The 20,981-nt window shown below is 39.5% G+C and overlaps 1 protein-coding gene across 3 annotated transcripts in view; it reads right to left on the reverse strand.

Annotated features, from left to right (window-relative positions):
- Positions 1-11,450: 11,450 nt before the first annotated feature.
- The window catches only part of ccser2a (coiled-coil serine-rich protein 2a), a 736,576-nt gene continuing 727,045 nt past the window's right edge, over positions 11,451-20,981 (reverse strand). Inside the window, exon 11 of one of the 3 annotated variants that reach the window (XM_072282572.1) lies at positions 11,451-15,665. In XM_072282572.1, the coding sequence (XP_072138673.1) occupies positions 14,745-15,665 (921 nt within the window). In that variant the 3' untranslated portion in view covers positions 11,451-14,744. The remainder of the gene's footprint in view (positions 15,666-20,981) is intronic. The other 2 variants (XM_072282573.1, XR_011889642.1) reach the window with 2 other exon arrangements.

Below are 20,981 nucleotides of genomic sequence, written 5' to 3' on the forward strand. Positions count from 1 at the left end.
CGCCTTGCCCCTTCCCCTCAGTCCAGGGGCACACACTCACCGTGGAGGTCGTGGAGGTCGTATTGTACGGCGAATAAAAGCCTTTCAGTATTTTACCAAACCTCAGTCTTTTGGAGTTATTGGAGGTGCTTCAGTTAAACGTTCAGATAAATGCTCTTTCACTAAAATATCAGAAAGGTCGCTAACCTCTAACATCAACTTTGTCTCCATTGTCACATGTTGTTTGACCTCCCAAGTATTGCCAGGACTCTCAGTTTTTATTTCAGATATCCAAATTCCTGCACTATTTTATTTTCGCAGTGCAGACAAAAAAAAGCCTTCCCAAGCTTTTGAACTTCCCATTGCCAACCAGGTAGTGTTTTAATAAAACTACTCTGCTGGCTTGACCAAACCTTTTGCAGAATCTACTAGCAGAAAAAGAACCCCCATATCTACTCTAAACTTGTCTTTCAAGCTCAAAATCTGGGTTCTTTAGCTCTGAGGTCTTTGCAAGCATTTTTAAATTTTTGTTATCATTAACCTATTACATGTTATTTATTAATTTGCTCGTCAACTGTGACTGGCAAAGCTGTCTTTAATATCCACGTGCACATCTGTTTAAGCTTCTTCCTGTTTTTTGTGTTGTTGTTGATCATTTTGGCAGTTGTTGCTTTTCTTGGACTGTGATGAAATATATTTACTGTTATGTTACACAAGACAAATGTACTCCAAGTCCAGTACAGAGCAATGTCATAGCACGTGGTAAAGTTAGAGCCAATTTGCTTGAACAGAATCAGAATCACATCTCGAAGAGTTACAACACGCTGGAGGAACTCAGCAGGTCGGGCAGCATATGGAGAAAAGATCGGTCGACGTTTCGGGCCGGAACCCTTCGTCAGGACTGAAGAGGGAAGGGGCAGAGGCCCAATAAAGAAGGTGGGGGGAGGGTGGGAAGGAGAAGGCTGGTAGGTTCCAGGTGAAAAACCAGTAAGGGAGAAGGTAAAGGGGTGGGGGAGGGGAAGCAGGGAGGGGATAGGCAGGAAAGGTGAAGAAGGAATAGGGGAAAACACAATGGGTAGTAGAAGCAGGCAGAACCATGGGGGAGGTGATAGGTGCCTGTGGGAGGGGGCAGAGTGAAATAAGGATAGGGGAAGGGAGGGGGAGGGAATTACCGGAAGTTGGAGAATTCTATGTTCATACCAAGGGGCTGGAGACTACCTAGATGGTATATGAGGTGTTGCTCCTCCAACCTGAGTTTAGCCTCATCATGACAGTAGAGGAGGCCATGTATGGACATATCTGAATGGGAGTGGGAAGCAGAGTTGAAGTTGGTGGCTACTGGGAGATCCTGTCTGTTGTGGCGGACGGAGCGGAGGTGCTCGACGAAGCAGTCAGACTAAGGGTGTAGCTATGGGCACTGGCATGGGACCCAGCTACGCCTGCCTCTTCGTTGGTTATGTGGAACAGTCTGTACTCCAAACCTATTCTGGTACTGCTTCTCAACCTTTCCTTTGGTACATTGACGACTACATTGGTGCTGCTTCCTGCACCCATGCTGAGCTCGTCAATTTCATCAACTTCACTTCTAACTTCCATCCAGCCCTCTGTCTTGGACACTTCTCTCCCCTTTCTCGATCTCTCGGTCTCCATCTCTGGAGACAGACTGTCCACTGACATCTTCTACAAGCCCACTGACTCTCATAACTACCTCAACTATACCTCTTCCCACCCATCCACATGCAAAAATGCCAATCCTTATTCCCAGTTCCTCTGTCTCCACCGCATCTGCTCCGAGGATAAGGTTTTCCGTTCCAGGACATCTCAAATGTCCTCTTTCTTTAAGGATCGTGGTTTCCCTTTTGCTGTCATCAATGAAGCCCTCACCCGCATCTCCTCCATTTCCCACACTTCGGCTTTCACCCCATCCTCCCGCCACCACAACAGGGACAGAGTTCCCCTTGTCCTCACCTACCCCCCCACCAGCCTCCGGATCCAGCACATTATCCTCCGCAAATTCCGCCACCTTCAACAGGACCCCACAACTAAGCACATCCTTCCCTCTCCACCCCTCTCTGCTTTCTGCAGGGATCAGTCCCTCCGCGACTCCCTTATCCACACATCCATCCCCACGGATCTCCCACCCGGCACTTATCCCTGTAAGCGTAAGTGCTACACCTGTCCCTACACCTCCTCTCTTGCCACCATTCAGGGCCCCAAACAGTCCTTCCAGGTGAGGCAACACTTCACTTGTGAGTCTATTGGGGTCATCTATTGCATCCGGTGCTCCTGGTGCGGCCTCCTCTACATCGGTGAAACCCCATGCAGATTGGGGGACCGCTTCGTCCAGTGCCACAACAGACAGGATCTCCCAGTAGCCACCCACTTCAACTCTGCTTCCCACTCCCATTCAGATACGTCCATACATGGCCTCCTCTACTGCCATGATGAGTTGAACTGCTCATGCATGTAACAAGAGCGTCTTGGACCTCCAGGTGGTCCACAGCAGAGGTGATTGATAAATTCATGGCCTAAGGTAGAAGGAGATGAGTTATACAGCTCTCGTTACATGCACATGCAGTTCAACTCTTTGACTGAAAATGCAGAAAGTTTGAAGTTAATAACTCATCTCCTTCTACCTTAGGCCACAAACCTATCAATCATCCCTGCTGTGGACCACTTCTAGAGGTCCAGGACACTGACTTCTAAAAGAAGGGATCTGTATGCTCCACAACCGCTGGACTAAATGTGTAAATGTAGGAAAAATAAATGTGCCTAAGTTTTCTAAAATTGACTCCTTTTACCTTAGGCCACGAACTTATTAATCACCCCTCATAAATCTCCTACTCCTTAACTTAAAAGTAAGCACTCTGTTTACAGACGTGCAAGGAGAGAATGACCCTTATAATTTTGCAGACTTAAATCAGATTCTCCCCTCTGTCTTCTCCACTCCAAAGAATTCAAACCCATCTTATCCAGCCTCTCCTCATAGCTGAAATTTCCCATCATGGATAACGTCTTCGTGAATTCCCACTGTTCCCATTCTAATGTAATCATATACTTCTTATAGAGAACTGCACGACTTATTGGTCTTAACCAGTACCTAAACACATTTGACCTAATTTCTCAATAAATTACCTTTGAATTGCCCCCACTGGGGCTTGACCTGTATGTCACTGCTCCCAGTCCATTTTTACCTGGTCTCATGTTTCTATATCGAAACCAGCTTTCTCCAATACAAGGTTTTAATTTCCCATATACTCTATCCTTCTCCATTAATATTGAAGCTTAGTTACCATATCTAAACGTTTTTCCTTCTGACGCTCCCTCCATTTGTCCAGCTATATTCTCAGAGACCAGATTGAGTACTGTCGTGTCTTTGAGAGTACTATTTGTGCATTGGCTCAAGCAATTAAAAAATTATGCTCCCTCTAAATCTCTCAGATTAGGACAACTGCAGTTAGTATTAGTAAAGTTTAAATCCCCTATTACTTATACCATTACTTTTAAACTGTTCTGTGCCTTACTTGCATACTTGCTCCTTATCTGGCACTGACTGTTTGGCGACCTAGGAATGTGATAATCCTTTTTTTGTTTTTAAGATGTAGAAATCTGAAGAATCTTCTTGGATATTTTCCGTCCATACTGTAGTAATAGATTTCTTGATTAAAATTTGCACTGCCATCTCCTCTTTTACATCCCCCTTGACATGCTTGAAGATTCCATATTTTGGAATTTTGAGTAATAGTTCTTCCCATCTTTTAATCCTGTCTTCCCATGCATTAATGCACATCTTCAGTTCATCAGGTTTATTTTTCAGATCCCCTGCATTTTTCCTATGTGCCTACTGGAATTACTTTATTTTCCTTCCATGGTTAACCATTCCTCAACCTCTGAAGTCCTACCCTGTGTTTCATTCCACTGTCAAATTCATTGAAACCCTTCCCAATAACATTAGTTAACATTCTTGCAAGGATTTTGGACCTGATCTGGTTCAGGTGCAACCCATCTGGCTTGTATGGGATCCCACTTTCTCAGGAACAATCCCAGTGATGCTAAAATCTAAAGTACACCCTCCTGCTCCACCTCTTCAATGACACATACAAGTAATCTGTTATTCTATTCCTAATCTTGCCATCTATATATTATCAATAATTTGTCTGCAATCCAGTCAGTAATTCCATTTGTCCTAGCACCCTAGCTATTGCTTGTTAGCCAATCCTCTATCATATACAGTATTTCAAATGCCTAAAGCTCGTACTTTGTCCACTCACCTTTTATGTGGTGCTGTATCAAAAGCCTTACAGAAATCCAAAGGCACCTACCCCTTTTATTCATATCAAATAACTCAAATATATTTATTAAACACAAATTCCCTTTCAAAATTCCTTGCTGATTTTGCTTAATTCCAATTGGATTTCCTAATTAGTTCTTTCTCTACTTGCTTTAATAATGAATTCCAGATTTCCTCAATGAGAGATCTTAGACTGTCTTAGTTTCCTGTTTTGTCTCTCTCTATTCTTGAATAGCGGTGTCACTATTGTGACACTTTGGGAGGGGTAGCACCTCTGGTGGGGGAACATGTCGTGTCCTTTTCAAGGCGGTTAGTCCACCTTTGGTCCCCACTTGGCACTCAGCTCTCATCTGTGGCTCCCCGTAGCTGTTTGCATGCAACAGCGGCCACACCCCGGGCAATGGCTTCGACAAGCCAGCTAAACCAGGTGAGGGTAGCCGGTGGGTCTCAAACCCTCGGTGAGATAGGGAGTTGTCTATCCCAGCATGTGAAGACAGACTCCGGCGGATTGAGCGGACGAGACCAATGGAAGGTCCAACGGTCAAGAAGGCTGTCTCTGCAAGTGTCATGGAACATGTAGAGCAGGACAAGACACAGAAGACGTCCTGGTCATCCATTGCACCTAATCCCATCTCTAGCCATCTCGACTCTGTCTTACCACTGGATCCAGTTGGGAATTGGGAAGAGAGAGTGAGGCTGATGCCGCACAGCTCTCCCTCACTTAAATCCAAATCACGCGCTAGTCTCGACACCATCATAATGGTGTTGTGGTCCTCATTGATGTCAACGATGGACGAACACACTTTTGTGCATTATCTAGGAAATTTCCATAATCCCGGGAAATTTGGGAGGTCACAACCAATCCTTCCAGCATTTCCAGACACATTTCCTATGAAATCCAGTCTCTAAGGGGACGTAGGTTAGGCTATGGTCCAGGTGTGGGTTGATTGGACTAGGAAGAATAAATATTCGGCATGGACTAGATCAGCCAAAGGACCAGTTTCTGTGCTGTAGTGCTCCAGGACTTGATGCAGGACATGAAGTTGAGGGGACCTCTGCCTTTACTCCTATTACCATGCCTCATATTGTTCCTCTCACAATAATAATTATTTTAACCTTCTTTCCCTTTAATTCCCGATTTTCTACTATTGCTGTTTTCTTCCAGTGCCTTCCACCATGAATAAAGATGCTAAGTAAATCTAAGTATTGTCCCTTCCTTATTACCCATTACTTCCACAGTCATTTTTTAAGGGACCAATGTATACTTCAATTACTCTCTTTTATACACATGTAGAAGCTTTTACTATTCTTATGACTCTTAATAGCTTAACTTGATATCTATTTCCTCCCCTTTTAATCTTCCTATACTAGCTTTTAATATTTTTTCTAAATTCTGTGTGAACACTTCAAAATATTGTCTGCCTTTTATCTCCCAACTGGTTATCATTGTTGTTCATAGCTGGATCATCCTTATTATTTTTTGTTGAGAATTATGAGATGCCTATCACTATTTATCTATATTAGCTTTCAATCTATTCTCACAGTCTACTTTAGCTAGCTCTCCCTTCATGTTTCTTGTTTCCTTGCTTAATAATGATGTTGGTTTCTCACACTCAAATTAATCATATGATGATCACCCTTACTCAGGATAAAATTTCATGAGGTCAGTTATCATACATGACCAGATCCCTAATATTCTTATAACAAACTATCTTCAACCCAATCTATTTTTGCCATATTTGATTTGTTCAAATTATACGAAGATTAAAGTCACCCACAATTATTGAATGTTTTGGGAACATATTAGAAAACAGATTTAATCAATTGGATTTGCAGTCAGTATGTGTTCGAACTAACTAGATTTTGTTCCTCATAGTATTCCTCAATAAGTCTCCCCTTATGATTATGTGAAATTTTTATTTAATTTTATTTAGAGATACATACCATTCTGGCCCACCGAACTGCACTGTCCAGCAACACATCGATTTAACCCTAACCCAATCTCAGGATAATTTACAATGACCAATTAACCTACTAACTGGTACATCTTTGGATTGTGAGAGGAAACTGGATATGTGGAGGAAACCCATACAAATACAGGAAGAATGTACAAACTTTCTTAAAGAGGATGCTGGAACCCAGTTCCAAACTCTGACACCCCAGGCTGTAACAGCGTTGTGCTAACTGTTATACTACCACAGCTTCCAAATTATGGAATCAAAAATTAAATCTTCATAAGTAACTGGAAGTTTAGATTCACATTGATTCAAAACTTGGAATTTAAACTGAAGCAGAAATTCAGTACCAAACACAGACTTACTTGGCCAATTCATAATCACATCTGATTAATTTCCAATCAAAACCAACTGTCCTTGCACTTCTAGCCCCATACCGTATTATATCAGTCCATATTGAACACTTACTTTGCAAACCTTTTCTTGAATTGTAGTGGAACTTGGACTGAAATTGTAAAAGGAACTAAAAGGTCAAGGGAAGGGTAAGTAATACTTTGCAAAGTTTAATCAGAATTGAACAATTTTTGGTGCTGAAGGTTCATAGGATCACAAGCCTCCTTTTACTGCCTTCGCATTAACCCAGGACAAGTGTAAATGCCATTTCATGCATAATTAGATCATCTGAATGTGCTGATATGAAACCACTTATTTTCCATATTTTCTTGCAACCAAGAAGGTCATTTAGCTCTTCACGGCTATGGTCTTCAGGTGTTAAGTCATCCTCTACTCTTACTGCTACTTCTTTTCATAACTGGCTGCACCACAGCCTAGTATGGAAACACAAGTGCCCAGGAACAGAAAAGTCTACAGAAAGTGGTGGATACAGCCCAGCCCATCACTGATAAAGCCCTCTCCACTACTGAGTATGCTTCCATGGAGCGATGCTACAAAAAAGCAACATCCATCATCGAAGACCCTATCGTCATCAAGACCATGCTCACTTTATGCTACCACTATCTGGCAAGAGGTACAGAAGCTTTAGGTCCCACACCACTAGGTTTAAGGACAGTTATTACCCTACTACCATCAGGCTTTTGAACTATCAAGGTCTAGTGCTTTCCCCGCATATATGATGAATAAACTCTTCTTAGGCTTCCAGCTGGGTATGGGAGTCAATTATAACTGACATTTCAATGACAAACTCTGCCATCTTCATCAGGGATGATGCCTGGGCATGTCTAGTCCAGTGCTATTTATACCCCTGTTGTTCGTCCCTTCTAATTGGTTAGTCTTCATCCAATCAAGTTTCCGCTGTCCCACCTCGCTTACAATCAAATTACTTAGAATAAGACCTTTGTCTTTAGTAGAATTCTTTACTTCTAGTTTTATTTCATTAGCTTCTTTCATCAGGCAGTCCCAAAAACCATTGGTGCAGCACAGTAGTTTTGTGCTGTTGAAGTCAATCCTATGGCCATTGCGAATGCAATCTTCTGCTACAGGCGATTTCTCCAGGTAACCCAAATGGATGCATCTCCTGTGCATCTGAATGTGGGTTTCCACCATGCAGCCTGTCTGTATGATATATGCTGCACCACATTCACAGAAATCTAGAATGCCAGCAGACATACGCAAGACACTTCTGCCTCAGGTGTCGGTACAATCAAGACTTTACAAGCTCCCTAAGATACACAAGGAGGGCCCCCCCCGAGACCTACCACTAGTGCGATAGATTCTCAAACTTACTACTTTGCTAAGCTTTAACAACCATGCTGTCTCCCTTTTTTGGTGGCTGTGAGCATCACATCGCAAATTCAACCAACTTTCTAAAAATGATAACCAACATTCAGCTGACCCTGGATGACATACTGGTCAGTTTTGACGTGATATCCCTGTCAACGAGGTTTTCCATTAAAGACAGCTTGGTCCTCCTGCGGTCAAAGTTTGATAAGAGTACCACTGACATTTTTGAACACACCAATATACTTCCTCTATAAGGAGAACTACTATGAACAAACAGATGGAGTGGCCGTGGGATTGTCCTATTTGCTGGCTATTGCTGATTTCTACATGGAGGACTTTAAGTTCATCATTCTTAGGCCCCAAATGCTTCTTCAGATACATTGATGTCACCTTTGTAGTGTGGCCTCATGGACTCCAGGCACTCCAACAGTTCCACGACCATCTGAACAGCATACATCCAAACATTCAATTTACAATGGAGATGGAGAAGAATGGTTGCCTACTGTTCCTGGCCATTCTAATGTGACGGAAACTGGACTTCAGCTTCGGATATGGTGCCTATCGGAAACCCACTAACATGGACTTGTACCTCAACAATAACAGCCATTGTATGCCTCCCAATGTAGAGCGGTTCTTTCTACTTTGATTAACTGTGTGAAAACTATTTTGGACTTGGAGAGTCTCGACGAGGAAATAAGATTATTACACACGATGTTCTTATAGAATGGCTACAAAGTGAAGGATCTCAATTGGACCCTTAAAAGGGCCAACTGAAAAATCAGGAAACCAAACAACCCATTGCTATCACCTGTGTTCACTATATTTCCACCGTTTCTGGAAGGATTGCCAGGACTCTGAAGAAATACCAGATTAATACCATCCACAAACCAGTAAGGAAGCTCAGATCACAGTTCATGCGGGTTAAAGATGACCTGGGACTCAGGATGGCTGGCATTTTACAGGATTCCCTGTGAATGCAGAGCAGCATATATCAGCCAGACAGGACACACAATGGAAACCCACATCAAGGAGAACAGAAGGTGTGTCCATTTGGGTTACCCAGAGAAACTGGCAGTAGCAGAACATTGCATTTGCAAAGGCCATAGGAATTACTTTGATGGCACATAACTACAGTGCCGTGCCATAGCTTTTGGAACTGCCTGGTGAAGGAAGCCATTGAAATAAAACTAGATGGAAAGGTTTAACAAAGACAAAGGTCTCACTCTAAGAAAGAACGGAATTTGATTGTAAACAAGGTGGGACAGTGGAAACCTTGTTGGATAAGGACAAACCAATCAGGAGAGACAGACGAATAGACCAGACTAGACATGCCCAGGCATAATCCTGGTGAAGATGGCAGAGTTTGTCATTGAAACAATGGTTAAAATCAATACCTGCACCCAGCTGGAAGCCAGAGAAGAACTTATTAGCATGGATAACTTCATTTACAACTCTGAACTGATTCTACAACATACTGATTCACTTTCAAGGACTCTTGAGAACTGATGCTCTTATTATTATTTATTATTTGTACAGTTTGTCTTTTTCTGCAGTCAGTCTGAGTTTTTTTCATAACATTTTATTGAAAATATTTTTTCCTGTAAATGCCTATAAGAAATTAATTTCAAGGTAACATGGCAACATATATGTACATATATGTGGGGCTGCTTTGGATTAAACCCTAAATGTCATTACCTATCAAACCCCATCCTTCATTAGCTCCTGATAATTATGAAAAGATTAAACACAGGGTTTGGAGATTTTTGGTTTTTATAGACTACATTCTTCCCAAGTGGGAGCATTGACAGGATAAAAACACATGGAGCTTGTGCTATGAGAGCTATACCAGGATGCCGTATGTGGCAGTGAGTTACAAGAACTGGTACAAATTACTCTCCTGCTGCTACAAGTAATATACCTACAGGTGGGTCTGCAATAAGCCAGTTAAACCTGGTGTTAAGGTTTTACCCAGTACATTCAGGTTAGAAGACTGCATGAACATGCTGCTCACTTCTTGGGAAGAACAGATCTACTGTACATTTGCAAGTACTGGTTAACTGCCATCAATCAATGATTTCCCTCTTGCTTTCTTCATTGTTTCCTCAGCTCAAAAAAGGAATCTGGCCTGGGAGACAGTGAGGGTGCACACACTGTACAGCTAGTAACGCACACATCACTAACTGATCAACAAGCAGAGTTGGTCTGAACCTGGAGTTTTGTGGATTTTGTCCATCAAAAACACACAACTGTCTAGCATGATACCCTTAGATGGAGTCAGGTGGAGGGAGGCAGAGTGTTGAGGAACTAATTGCTCATTTAACCAGGTGCAAATAGTGAAGAAACAAATGCATTTTATTTCTTATACATGGTTAGGAAGGACAGTGAGCATTTCTGCACAATATTACCCCATTGCACATGTGAAATGAAAAACTGAGATTACATTTCCACAAATGAACCCCAATAATATAATCAGTAATAATGGAGACTTATCAATCCAGACTAATCACATTAGTGATGTAATATGCACAGAATAGGAAAAAAAGAAAATTGCTAGAGCAATAGAAATGTAATTTTATTTTAAGCTTTCTCCAATTAATGTATCAAGCTGAGAAGTGGCTCAGGTAAACAATCCAAATAGATAGGATGAGATATCCCTGTTGGTGTTGCCATCGCTTTCAATTTCATAAGGAATTCAATTTGAATACATTCAGAAATCTAAATCGTTCTATCATCCATGTAGCGTATTTAACTGAATTAAGTAATCTTCATAATACAATTAAGGTACACTTATTTTAAAAATGTCGTGTTTACAATTCCCATTTAGATGTTTAACCGTGTTGCTAAAGGAAAACTTGCATTAATGGCATTATGATGTCTCCTAGAAAACACTTCAAGGTACTTTGCAGTCTCTGAAGACACAAGCCGGATAAAATTTCACAATAATATGCACAAGCTTTTCTTTGGTAGAGGAATTTTGCCCTGGACACCTGAATAAGCAGACACAATAACACTTCAAAGTACTGCACTTTGGAAGGGGAGAAACTGCCTTGGTACCTCTGCATGAGTGTCAGGAAACAGTTGTTTCAGTATGTTTCTCTAATGAGCTAAGTTTTGATAGCAAAAATTAGACAAGGATAAAGTGAAAACAAAGACTGCTGAACATTTTCACCAGAGAAGGAAATAAAATCAGCCATGATCAAATGGCAGAGGAGTGTCAATGGCCTAGTTCTGCTCACATGTCTTACAGAGACAGCACCATCACAGAAAGAAACTGTTTCTCTTCATTTAGGAAATGAATTTGTAGCAAATATACAAGACATCTTTATTTAGTAGCTTTGCTACAAACAGCAAGCAAAACTGTTTCCCTGAGGCTTAGGCATTTTGTCACATCAACAATTGCTATTGGTTTCAAATCATGGCTTTGAAATGGAGATAAAGGTGACTTATGTTAAGCATTCACACAAATTAAGACCAGTACCAGTACATGAGTACAACCTTTTTATTCATGTCCCCAGCCAAGGTTAGACTTGGATTTCAGTTTCCAATCTGGGGATGGGTGAATTGTGCAACACAGTGGACGAACTAAATATTGCCAGGTTCCAGACTAAAACAGGAGCCATCTGCTGGGAGTTATTATTATTACAGTGAGGCACCATACTACCACACAATGAAAACAGCACTTACCACCTAAAGCAACAAGCATTTCCAACAACGATTGCAGCAAACTGATAAATCCCACTTCTGATTTGGTGCCACGGGCTCAGCATAGGCACAACTGTATGACATATAGAATCATTTAAAGTGCATCTCCTTACTCATTTAATCTATTATGCAGTTCCAAAGACTTAGTCAATAATGATTTTGCATATACATTTAAGTGTACTTTCTGAACCTCATTTTATCATTACATCAGCATATATTGCACTTGGACACAGCAGCACATTTGATACAGAATTGAATTATATTTAATAACTTATAAATCTGCAAGGACCTGGGCTATATGCAATTCAATATTCATGAACACCTGCAATGATATATGTGTATATGCTTTGAATGTACTTGCAGCTATACTGTATTCAATATCTGAGGTTACTGCAATACTATCAGAAACAGGAGAAGTGATTATAGTGTGACAAGTTTACACATGTAGTTCCCACTAAAAATGTGGATAATAGAATGTATATTGGAAATACAATATTATGAACTTTAAAAGAACACCAAATTTATGACACTACCCTGGTCAAATTATCTCTTTTCCCAACTCTCTGTGCCAACTATTATAGGACATTGAATCATTTAAGTACGAACTCCAGAATGCCATGTACACTTACCAATGCTGCTGAGAACCTTTGTGCAGTTTCAAGTGACAAATGCTGACATTTTAACATGATATCTTTTGCTGTACCTCCCAGCTTTACTTTACACGTGTCACACTTTTAGACAAGCACTAAGCTTATAGGAGCAGTCCACGCATCAATGATAAATGTTGAAAGGTGCAGATGAGTTTATCAGGGAGATAGCTGTAACGTGCTCAGATTCATATAGAACGAATGGACTTCTTTTACAAGGAAAATTCTGACTTTAAATTCAGATAATATTAACTTCTCAGTCTGTATTTTGAAATATTCTGTTATAATAAAAGCGAACGCACAGTTTGCACATTGTCTCTGTGTCACCAGAGCTTCTCCACTTCGTGAAGACATGCAGGTAAGTTAACTGGCCACTAGAAATTACAGGTGAATGGCAGCAGAATCATGGGGGAAGTTGGTAGGCATGTGAGAGAGAACAGATTGCAGGGAGGTAAATGGGGAGTGGGACTGATGAGTGTGGTCTGAGAAATGGCATAGAATCGATGGGCCAAATGTTATATCTCGTTATGAAAAATGATAAGAACAGTTGCAAACTTACTAGGGCACGGTAGGTTAGTGGATATTTCCTGAATCCAATTTGTTAATGAGAAACAAGAGAGAGTAAAAGTCAGTGACCAAGTTACAAAATTTCACAAGGATTTGACATTAAAAGCCAAGGAAATCTCACCCAGCTCCTACTCTTCCCCATTCCACCTCTGTGCTTATAGCACATAGTGGATTTGTACATTAAGGTGCCCTGATCCTTGGAATAGTTTAGGTAAAATGCTCGGTGACAGCCCCTAACAGTGTGCAAAGTTGAGACGAAAGGCAATTCAGATTCTGCCTTTCTTTCCCTGCACTACTGAAATTATTTAAAAGTTGGTTTACTATTTGAGACTGAAGTCACAGATTTCATCTTACTTCTGACAACAGAGCTGATACAGCACTTTCTGTGTGTATGTCAGATGTAGTAACTGCATGCACATAATCTGGAATGACATGCTCAACTCTTGTTCAGAATACTCAATGAATCTATGAACTGATGACCAGTTATCTCCTCAGAGGGCAGTCAGGACATCAATTTAAACTTAACTACTAAAAATAATCTCAGCTCTTCCTAAAACCGTCATTGTATCTTTTGAATTAAGTACTTTCCTGCAAAGCAACAAGCCTACATCAGAGGTGAATGTTGCTCCTAGGTTGAAGCATGCCTGGATAGTGACAAAGGAACACAGTCCTAAAGTCAGATGTTGTTTGCCCAGTACAACAGTGACTTTAAAAAAGAATCTTGAAATTTTCACACCATTTGTCCATGTCGCTTCTCCAAGGGAGGTTGTCAAATTACTCAAGAGTTCTGTTCTGTAGTCTTGCATCTATTGTAAGCTAAGTTACAAGTTGGCTTAAAAGTTTCAATGAAAATGAGTTAAACCCACAATAGTAAGAGAATAGCACACAGGACTGGTGCGAATTTAAACCCACACCCTTTGGGACATAAGGTCATGATTATTGGTACAGTTTTTCTATATATTTGATATTTAGCTAAATAGGTAGTAAATCTGTTGATGTAGCTACAGACACAGAGCAGTAAAAACTGTGCATGTGCATTGCAAAGAAATGAACACAATAACCTCTTTCCACCAAATGCCCTTAATATTGCATCTTCCCCAGGATCAGATAAATTGAAAAGAATGGTAATCTCTCTTCTGGTTGTCTTTAGACCTTTAGACAAGGGTCTTATGAAATATTTACAGCCACATTAAACATTATGCCCATTCTTTCTGGTAAAGATCTGGTAAGTATGATTCCCATTCCAGGTAATTTAAAGCAGAGCTTTTTTTTATTACTTATATTAGAAAGCTATCCCTCCAGAATTTTAACTTAAATATATTTTAACCTAATAGTTCCAAACAAACAAAAATATTGAACCTAGACTGGTCAGCTAAAATGAAAATTACCACTTTACCAATCAGCTGTCTTTACTCTCTCTCCAAACATAACATGTTCAATCAGATTAACTGAAATATAAGACAACAACATACAAATACGGTTTTCCCTTCAAATAAATCCTGCTCCACAATGTTCTATCAAGAGTTACAACTTTGTAACACATGACCAGGTCATTACAGATTCATAACTGCTCCACAGTTAATTTACATTCATTTTCCCATCCTGGCAAAATCTGACCAAAATTTCCACATTTGTTATTTGTATTGTCCCAAAGTAAAAGGCCACACATTGCAAATATAAACTGTCTCAAGAGTCTGCATATGCTGGACTTTGCCATTGCATCAGCCAGGTCAACAGCTGTCATTTTGATTGAGGGAAGTTAGTTAGGCCAAGTTAACAGTTACCAGTTCTAGACTTGGTGAAATCTCATCTGGCAGGCAACTTTCTAATGTACTTAATAGGCTTTTATCAACCTTGAAACCTTCAATTTGAGGGACTGAATGCATGTGTCTTTGGCTTAGGAAGGCGGGAATGCCGAACAGATGATGGAGGTTTTTCTGCCTGGGACTCATTTCTCTGATCCTTTGCAGAACAATCTTCTCTGAGCAGCTGTTTTTTCAGTAACCTGCTGGATAGGTGGGTCTCTGAGCAAGATTCATCTTGGTATTCGGCAGACTCAATGCATTGAACCTCCTTGTCAGGTGACCCAGAACTGGCTGAAAATGCTGAAGTCTTAATACTCAGAAGTGGTGAGGAGAGGGAAGGCGATGGTTTGGATTTTCTTTTTTGTTGCTCATCTTTTTGTGTAGAAAGATTTATGGGTATTGATTGTTGTTCTGATTCCTTTTGATCATCTATAGGTGGTTGAACTGGACTGTTTACAGAGAAAATTTCTGTGTGAGGGATTGCAACAGCATTTTTCCTAGACTTAGAGACTAGAGAAGACTTCACAATTGAAGTCTGGATCTTGGGCTTGACATTCAAATCCTTAGAAGGCAGACACTGTTTAAAAGCAAATTTGAGATGATGGCCTTTATTCAAGGCTTCTTCTGTAAATATTGAAGCGCTGGGTAAACTGACCTGCTGCACTGAAACCTGACTGTGCTGACGTTCCTCAGGCAGACTACCTGGATTCTGTTTGGCCTTATTAGAGACTAAGGGTTTCTGGGCAGATCTGTCATTAGAGTCATCATCCTTCTGTTGGGTTGATTGAGTGAAGCCTTTATCAGAATCTAGCTGTGAACAAATAACTGTTTTTCCACCTTGGTTAGTTTGACGGCAGTTCTCATTTGATCCATTCTTCAGATTCCTACTGGGGTCCTCGATACGGATTGGTTTTGCTAATTTTCCCATGTTGCGATCTTTGGAGCTGCATATGTAGTTGGAAGGCTGTAGTACTGGAGGCTGTTGAAGGAAACAGAACATTTCAGAACAAGTTAAATTTAATGTGACTTAGCCAAAAGTTATTAGGCAAAGTGCATGCTGGTTGGATTTGCATTTCTGGCTATCATGCAGGAGCAATGTTCAGGGTCAAAGATAAGCAGACAGCACAAATATTCGATGAAAGCACAGCAGCCATTCTTTGGAAACACAATGACATCTTTCATAAAATCAGGAAGGGGGTGTTTAGAATAAATGGATTTGATAATTTGCAAAATGAAAATCATACAAAATGCATAATAAAAAGTAATTTAAAACAACTGGTAACATACAAATCTTCCTGTCTGTCTGAAACATTAGTTGCAATTTACATAGCTCAAAAGGTTCAAAAAACAAATTTTAAATTCTTACTTTTTTTTTTGCTAAGACTAATAATCCAGAGATAGGGAGTCAATACCCACAACAGGAAATCAGAAATTTACATTTTTAAAAATATCTAGAAACATGAAGGCCATTATCAGTATAAGTCTCTCCAGAAAAGTGTCACTGGTTCATTATTACCCATGAATCTGGCCTGCAAGCTCACATTCAGTATACTTCAAGTTGCCCTTGCAATCCCTCTGTTTTTTTCTAAATGAAGGGGCACTGCCATTTCTTTAGGACAAAAAGTGGTAAAATATAATTATGAGTCTTGCCAGTAATACTCAACAATCCCAATGAATTTTCTGTGGCATGCTCATGATAACAAGTCAGACAATTTTATATAATTCAAAGATTTCTGAGATATCTAGTACATATGTGCCTCCCTGCTGTTAATGCAATATGTCTGATTAGACTGCCATTTAAAGGCCACAAAATCTAATTGGTATAAATGAGCATATTCTCTAGGATCAATTAGAGGCTAATTTCTCTCATTAAGAGAATTTGCTGATTAGAAGGTGCTTGGAAATTCACAGCTCCAGGTTGACAAACCCATTGTCAAAAATGTCCATCCCTCTATTTTCCCTTACCTTTGACACTTAAATTAAAACCTTTTGCTACGTGTAAATTCATTTGAATTTTTAGGCCATTAGTATCTGATCATGTTGGAATTTGCATATAAACAAATCATAATAATTACATGTAGGCAGACTGAAGGACAGCCCTGGTTCAGAGTACAGCAATGAAAAAAGGGACACCTGTAATTCTACCACTTCAGAGAATTTCATTACAAGGGTCATAAAAATGATATTTTTCTACTGGTTCTTATTTAAGGCTAATTCAATGGTGGACATTAATAATTCTAGCAATTTTTTAGCCTATCTTTGGCAAGTCTTTCTTTGCCATTCAATGAAACCAAATATGGTTGATTATATTGCAGTTCAGTCAAACAAGCAATTTACAAAACCCCTTTAGCAGGCATTATCTGCTGTGCAGCATTTACATGACTGCAGAGTAATCTTCCTTGATTGAAGGCTCACATTGAATGTGGGGAGGCTGAAAAATGAAGTGTTATTTTTCCTTTTCCTGTTATAGGTTAGCTGACAAAGTTCCTGTATAATTTCAATAATTGCCAATTTTTGGTTCAAGTTTAGTTTTATTGTGTTTGATTCAGGATTTGCATTTCATCGCATTTTTGCTGTTTAAACTGTTCATATTTTTAAGTGAATTTTGAAGACTTGCTCAGTTTATAAGTGGTCAAAACAAGCTAGGGTTACCTAAGATCCTAAGAATTATTCTGTATTTCTATTGATTGATAATGCTGTCGTCACAGCATAAAAGGAGTCTATTCAGCCCATCATGTCTATGCTGGTTCCTGGTAGAGAAATCCCTTTAGTCCCATTCTCTGCTCCTTCTGATAACTATCCAATTCCTTTTTGAAAACACTGATTCTGTTTCCCTTACCTTTACTGCTAATTCCAGATTCCAACTACACTCTGAGCAAAAGTATGTTGCTCATGTTTATCTTCTAGTTTTAGCCTCAGATTTTTTAAATGTGCACCCCGAACCATGAACTATCAGTTAACATGACCTGTTTCCCTCTACTTATCCTATCTAAATCAGACATGATCTTGAACAACTATATCTAATCTTCTCTCAACTTTCTTTGTACCAATGAGAATAATCCTGAATTCTCCATTCCACAACACACCATTCTACAAATTTTCTTATATTTGAATCTTCTCTACATCCTCTCCAGGTTCTTCACAACTTCCCTAAAGTGTGGCAACCAGAACTCGATGCAATACTCTCATTGTGATCTGACCAGTTATTTGTTCAACTTAACTTTACCGTTTTTGTACTCAGTTCTATTTATGAAATTCAAGATCCTGTATTGTTTATTAACTGCTTTCTCATTGTCACTTTCAACAGCTGGATGCACATGCAAATCCAATTCCTTTCATTTCTGTGGTCCCATAAGAAATATGGTATTTAGTCTTGCCTTACTCTTTCTACTGTGATGCAAAACATCACATGATTTTGTTATTTTGGCTTCTTCCTCCTTCCTTTCCAGTCCTGATGAAGAGTTTTGGCCTGAAATGTTGCCAACTTATTCCCTTCCTTAGATGCTGTCTGACTTACTGAGTCCCTCCAGCACTTTGTGTATGTTGCTGCCATCCTTTCTATATGTCTTCTTTTAGAAATCAGTCTCATGTTATCATCCTCACTAATTACCACACTTTGGGCTGTATCACCCACAAATTAATATATTGTAATCTACAGAGAGAACAAACAATTAGTTAGAGGCTTAGTGGGTAGAGCAGGATCTGAGGGAGAGAAATTCTCAACATTACAAGTTGAAACCCTGCATCCAAATACCCAGATGTAAAATATACATAAAAAAATCAGTCAGACTAGCACTGATCCTTGGAGAACTCTGTTCCTAATAACCATTTATCACTGTTCCCTACTTTCTGCAATTATGTTAATTTTCTATTATATAGTGACTCTTTAATTCAATGTGTGCTGTAAAATTTATTTAAAAATATACAAACATACAGAGAGATATAACACTTCTACTGTCATGTTTGCAATAAATTAGAAGCAGGTGTAAGCCACTTGACCATTCAAGCCTCTTGTATCAGCCAATATCATTAAATTTCATCTGATTGCAACCCGAACTCCACAATTCCACCTATACCAATAAACTACGTCTGTCACCATTGCTAATCAGGTAACCTTCCCCCATTCCCTTGTTTGTCAAGAATGTGAATGCTTTGACTTTAAAAGCATTCAAAGACTCTGTTTTCACTATTTTTGAGGGACAGAGTTCTAAAGGCAATTGTCTGAGAGTTTTAAAAAGCACCTCTACTGAACAAATGAGTAAAGTGATCCCTGGTTCTAAATTCTCTGAGGAGGAAATATCCTTTCTACAACCACCCTGTCAAGACTCATAATGTTACGTATTTCAATCAAGTCACTATTCACTTTCTAAGACTCCAATGTAAACAAATCTATCCTCATAAGACATTCTGATCATTCCAGATGTAAAGTATAATAAATCTCTGCACTGCTCCAATACATTTATATCCTTCCATGAATATTGAGACCAATATGATACTCAAAACTCCAGAGGCAATTTCATCAATACCCTCTAAGAGAATACCTGCTGGCATTGGAGAGGGTCCAGAGAAAGTTTACAAGAATGAACCTGGAAATGAAAGCTTTAATTTATGAGGAGCTTTTGATGGCTCCTGACCTGTACTTCATGGGGTTGAGAAAAATGAATGAGGAACTTAGTGAAATTTGCTGAATATTGAATGGCCTAGATAGAATGGGCATGGAACAGATGTTTCCAATAGTGGGAAAGTCTAGGACCAGAGGGAACAGCCTCAGAATAGAAGAATGGAGAGAGACGGAGAGGAATTTCTTTAGCCAGAGGGTGGTGAACCTGTGAAATTCTTTGCCATAGACAGTTGTGGAGGGCTAAGTCAATGGGAATATTTAAAGCAGAGATAGAAAGATTCTTGATTAGCAAAGATGTCAGGAGAATGGGAAAATAAATCAGCCATGATTGAATGGTGGAGGATACTCATGGCTAAATGGCTGAATTTTGTTCTGTCTTATGGTCTACCTTGTATCCCCTCTATTGTTGATTGTAAACTAATGATTATCCTGGCAGAATTCTATATTTGCATTAGTGAGGAGGCATAAAGAGAATTCCACAGGAGAGAGAGAGTATATATCTTCAAACATTCCTTGGGTACCAGTGTTGAACCAGAAACAAGAAACAGTAGGTGTGGATACTCATAGTTGTAACCCCAATAGCATAACTAGGTAATACAAATTTCTGTCCTCCAGGAACTGTGTTATGTAAAGTATAACTACTGTCACCTATACAACTCAATGTTACACCATCTGGGATGTAGAATGAATCATCACAAACACTATGTATCACAATACTAGTGGAGAAATAACTCAATAGCAAGAATTATTGCTTATTTATCAATGTCTATAAAGTAGGCATCACAGTCATTCTTTGAGCATTACCTGCTTCATAAAAGCCACTAAATCATAACAACCAGCATGACTTCCACTGATATACAGTAGCTGCTGCATAAAAAACAGACCCCTTCCCTTTCAGAACCTTTCTCCTCCAGGACATCACCTCCCCATTCTTTGCATCTTCCTATAGTGAGGTATACTTACAATGAAAATACTACATAAGTGTGATCATGCATTAGCTTATGTAACTTAATAATTTTACCTGTGATAATAAATAATTTCATAGTAAATTTCATTCACACTGTCTCTGCTGATGTTCAATTTGAGGCTTCAGGTTCTTCTAATTCTCATTCTGAATCCTGATTTCTTCATTAATCCTATGTGCTGTTCCGAAAATATTTTCCCTGAATGACCATGCCACGATGCCTACAGAAGCTTCCTAAAACTGACCACAGCCTAGTAACCTCAAGCATTTTTTCAACACGCTCCCCATCTCCCTGGGAACTGGTATTAGATGTAATTCTATGCAAAGGTTTTTTTTTTATCATTAAAGGTTTGTGTTGTATAGCTGAAGATCCTAAATTTTGAAACGTGTAATTTATCCAGTAATAGTGAGAAAATCTCATTCACACAACTGAAAATTAAAAAGTGTCTGAGTTTCAAAGCACATGAAGAAATATGTTTCAGTGGCACAATGGGCATCCTATTTAAGGCATTTAGCAAAAACCTACAGGTAACAAGAGGGTAAAAAAAAACCTTACTCTGCAAGCTGTATTGATTTGGAACACAATCTCTGAAAGGGCAATAGAACCAGATTTAATAGAAATATTCCAAAGGAATTGAATAAGCACCTTGAAAGATAAAAACAAATATTAAGGCTATGCTGAGAAAAGGGGAATTTGCTGCACTGAGGGC

This window comes from Mobula birostris, chromosome 18 (genome assembly GCF_030028105.1).
Source record: "Mobula birostris isolate sMobBir1 chromosome 18, sMobBir1.hap1, whole genome shotgun sequence".
Classification (NCBI taxonomy): Eukaryota; Metazoa; Chordata; class Chondrichthyes; order Myliobatiformes; family Myliobatidae; genus Mobula; species Mobula birostris.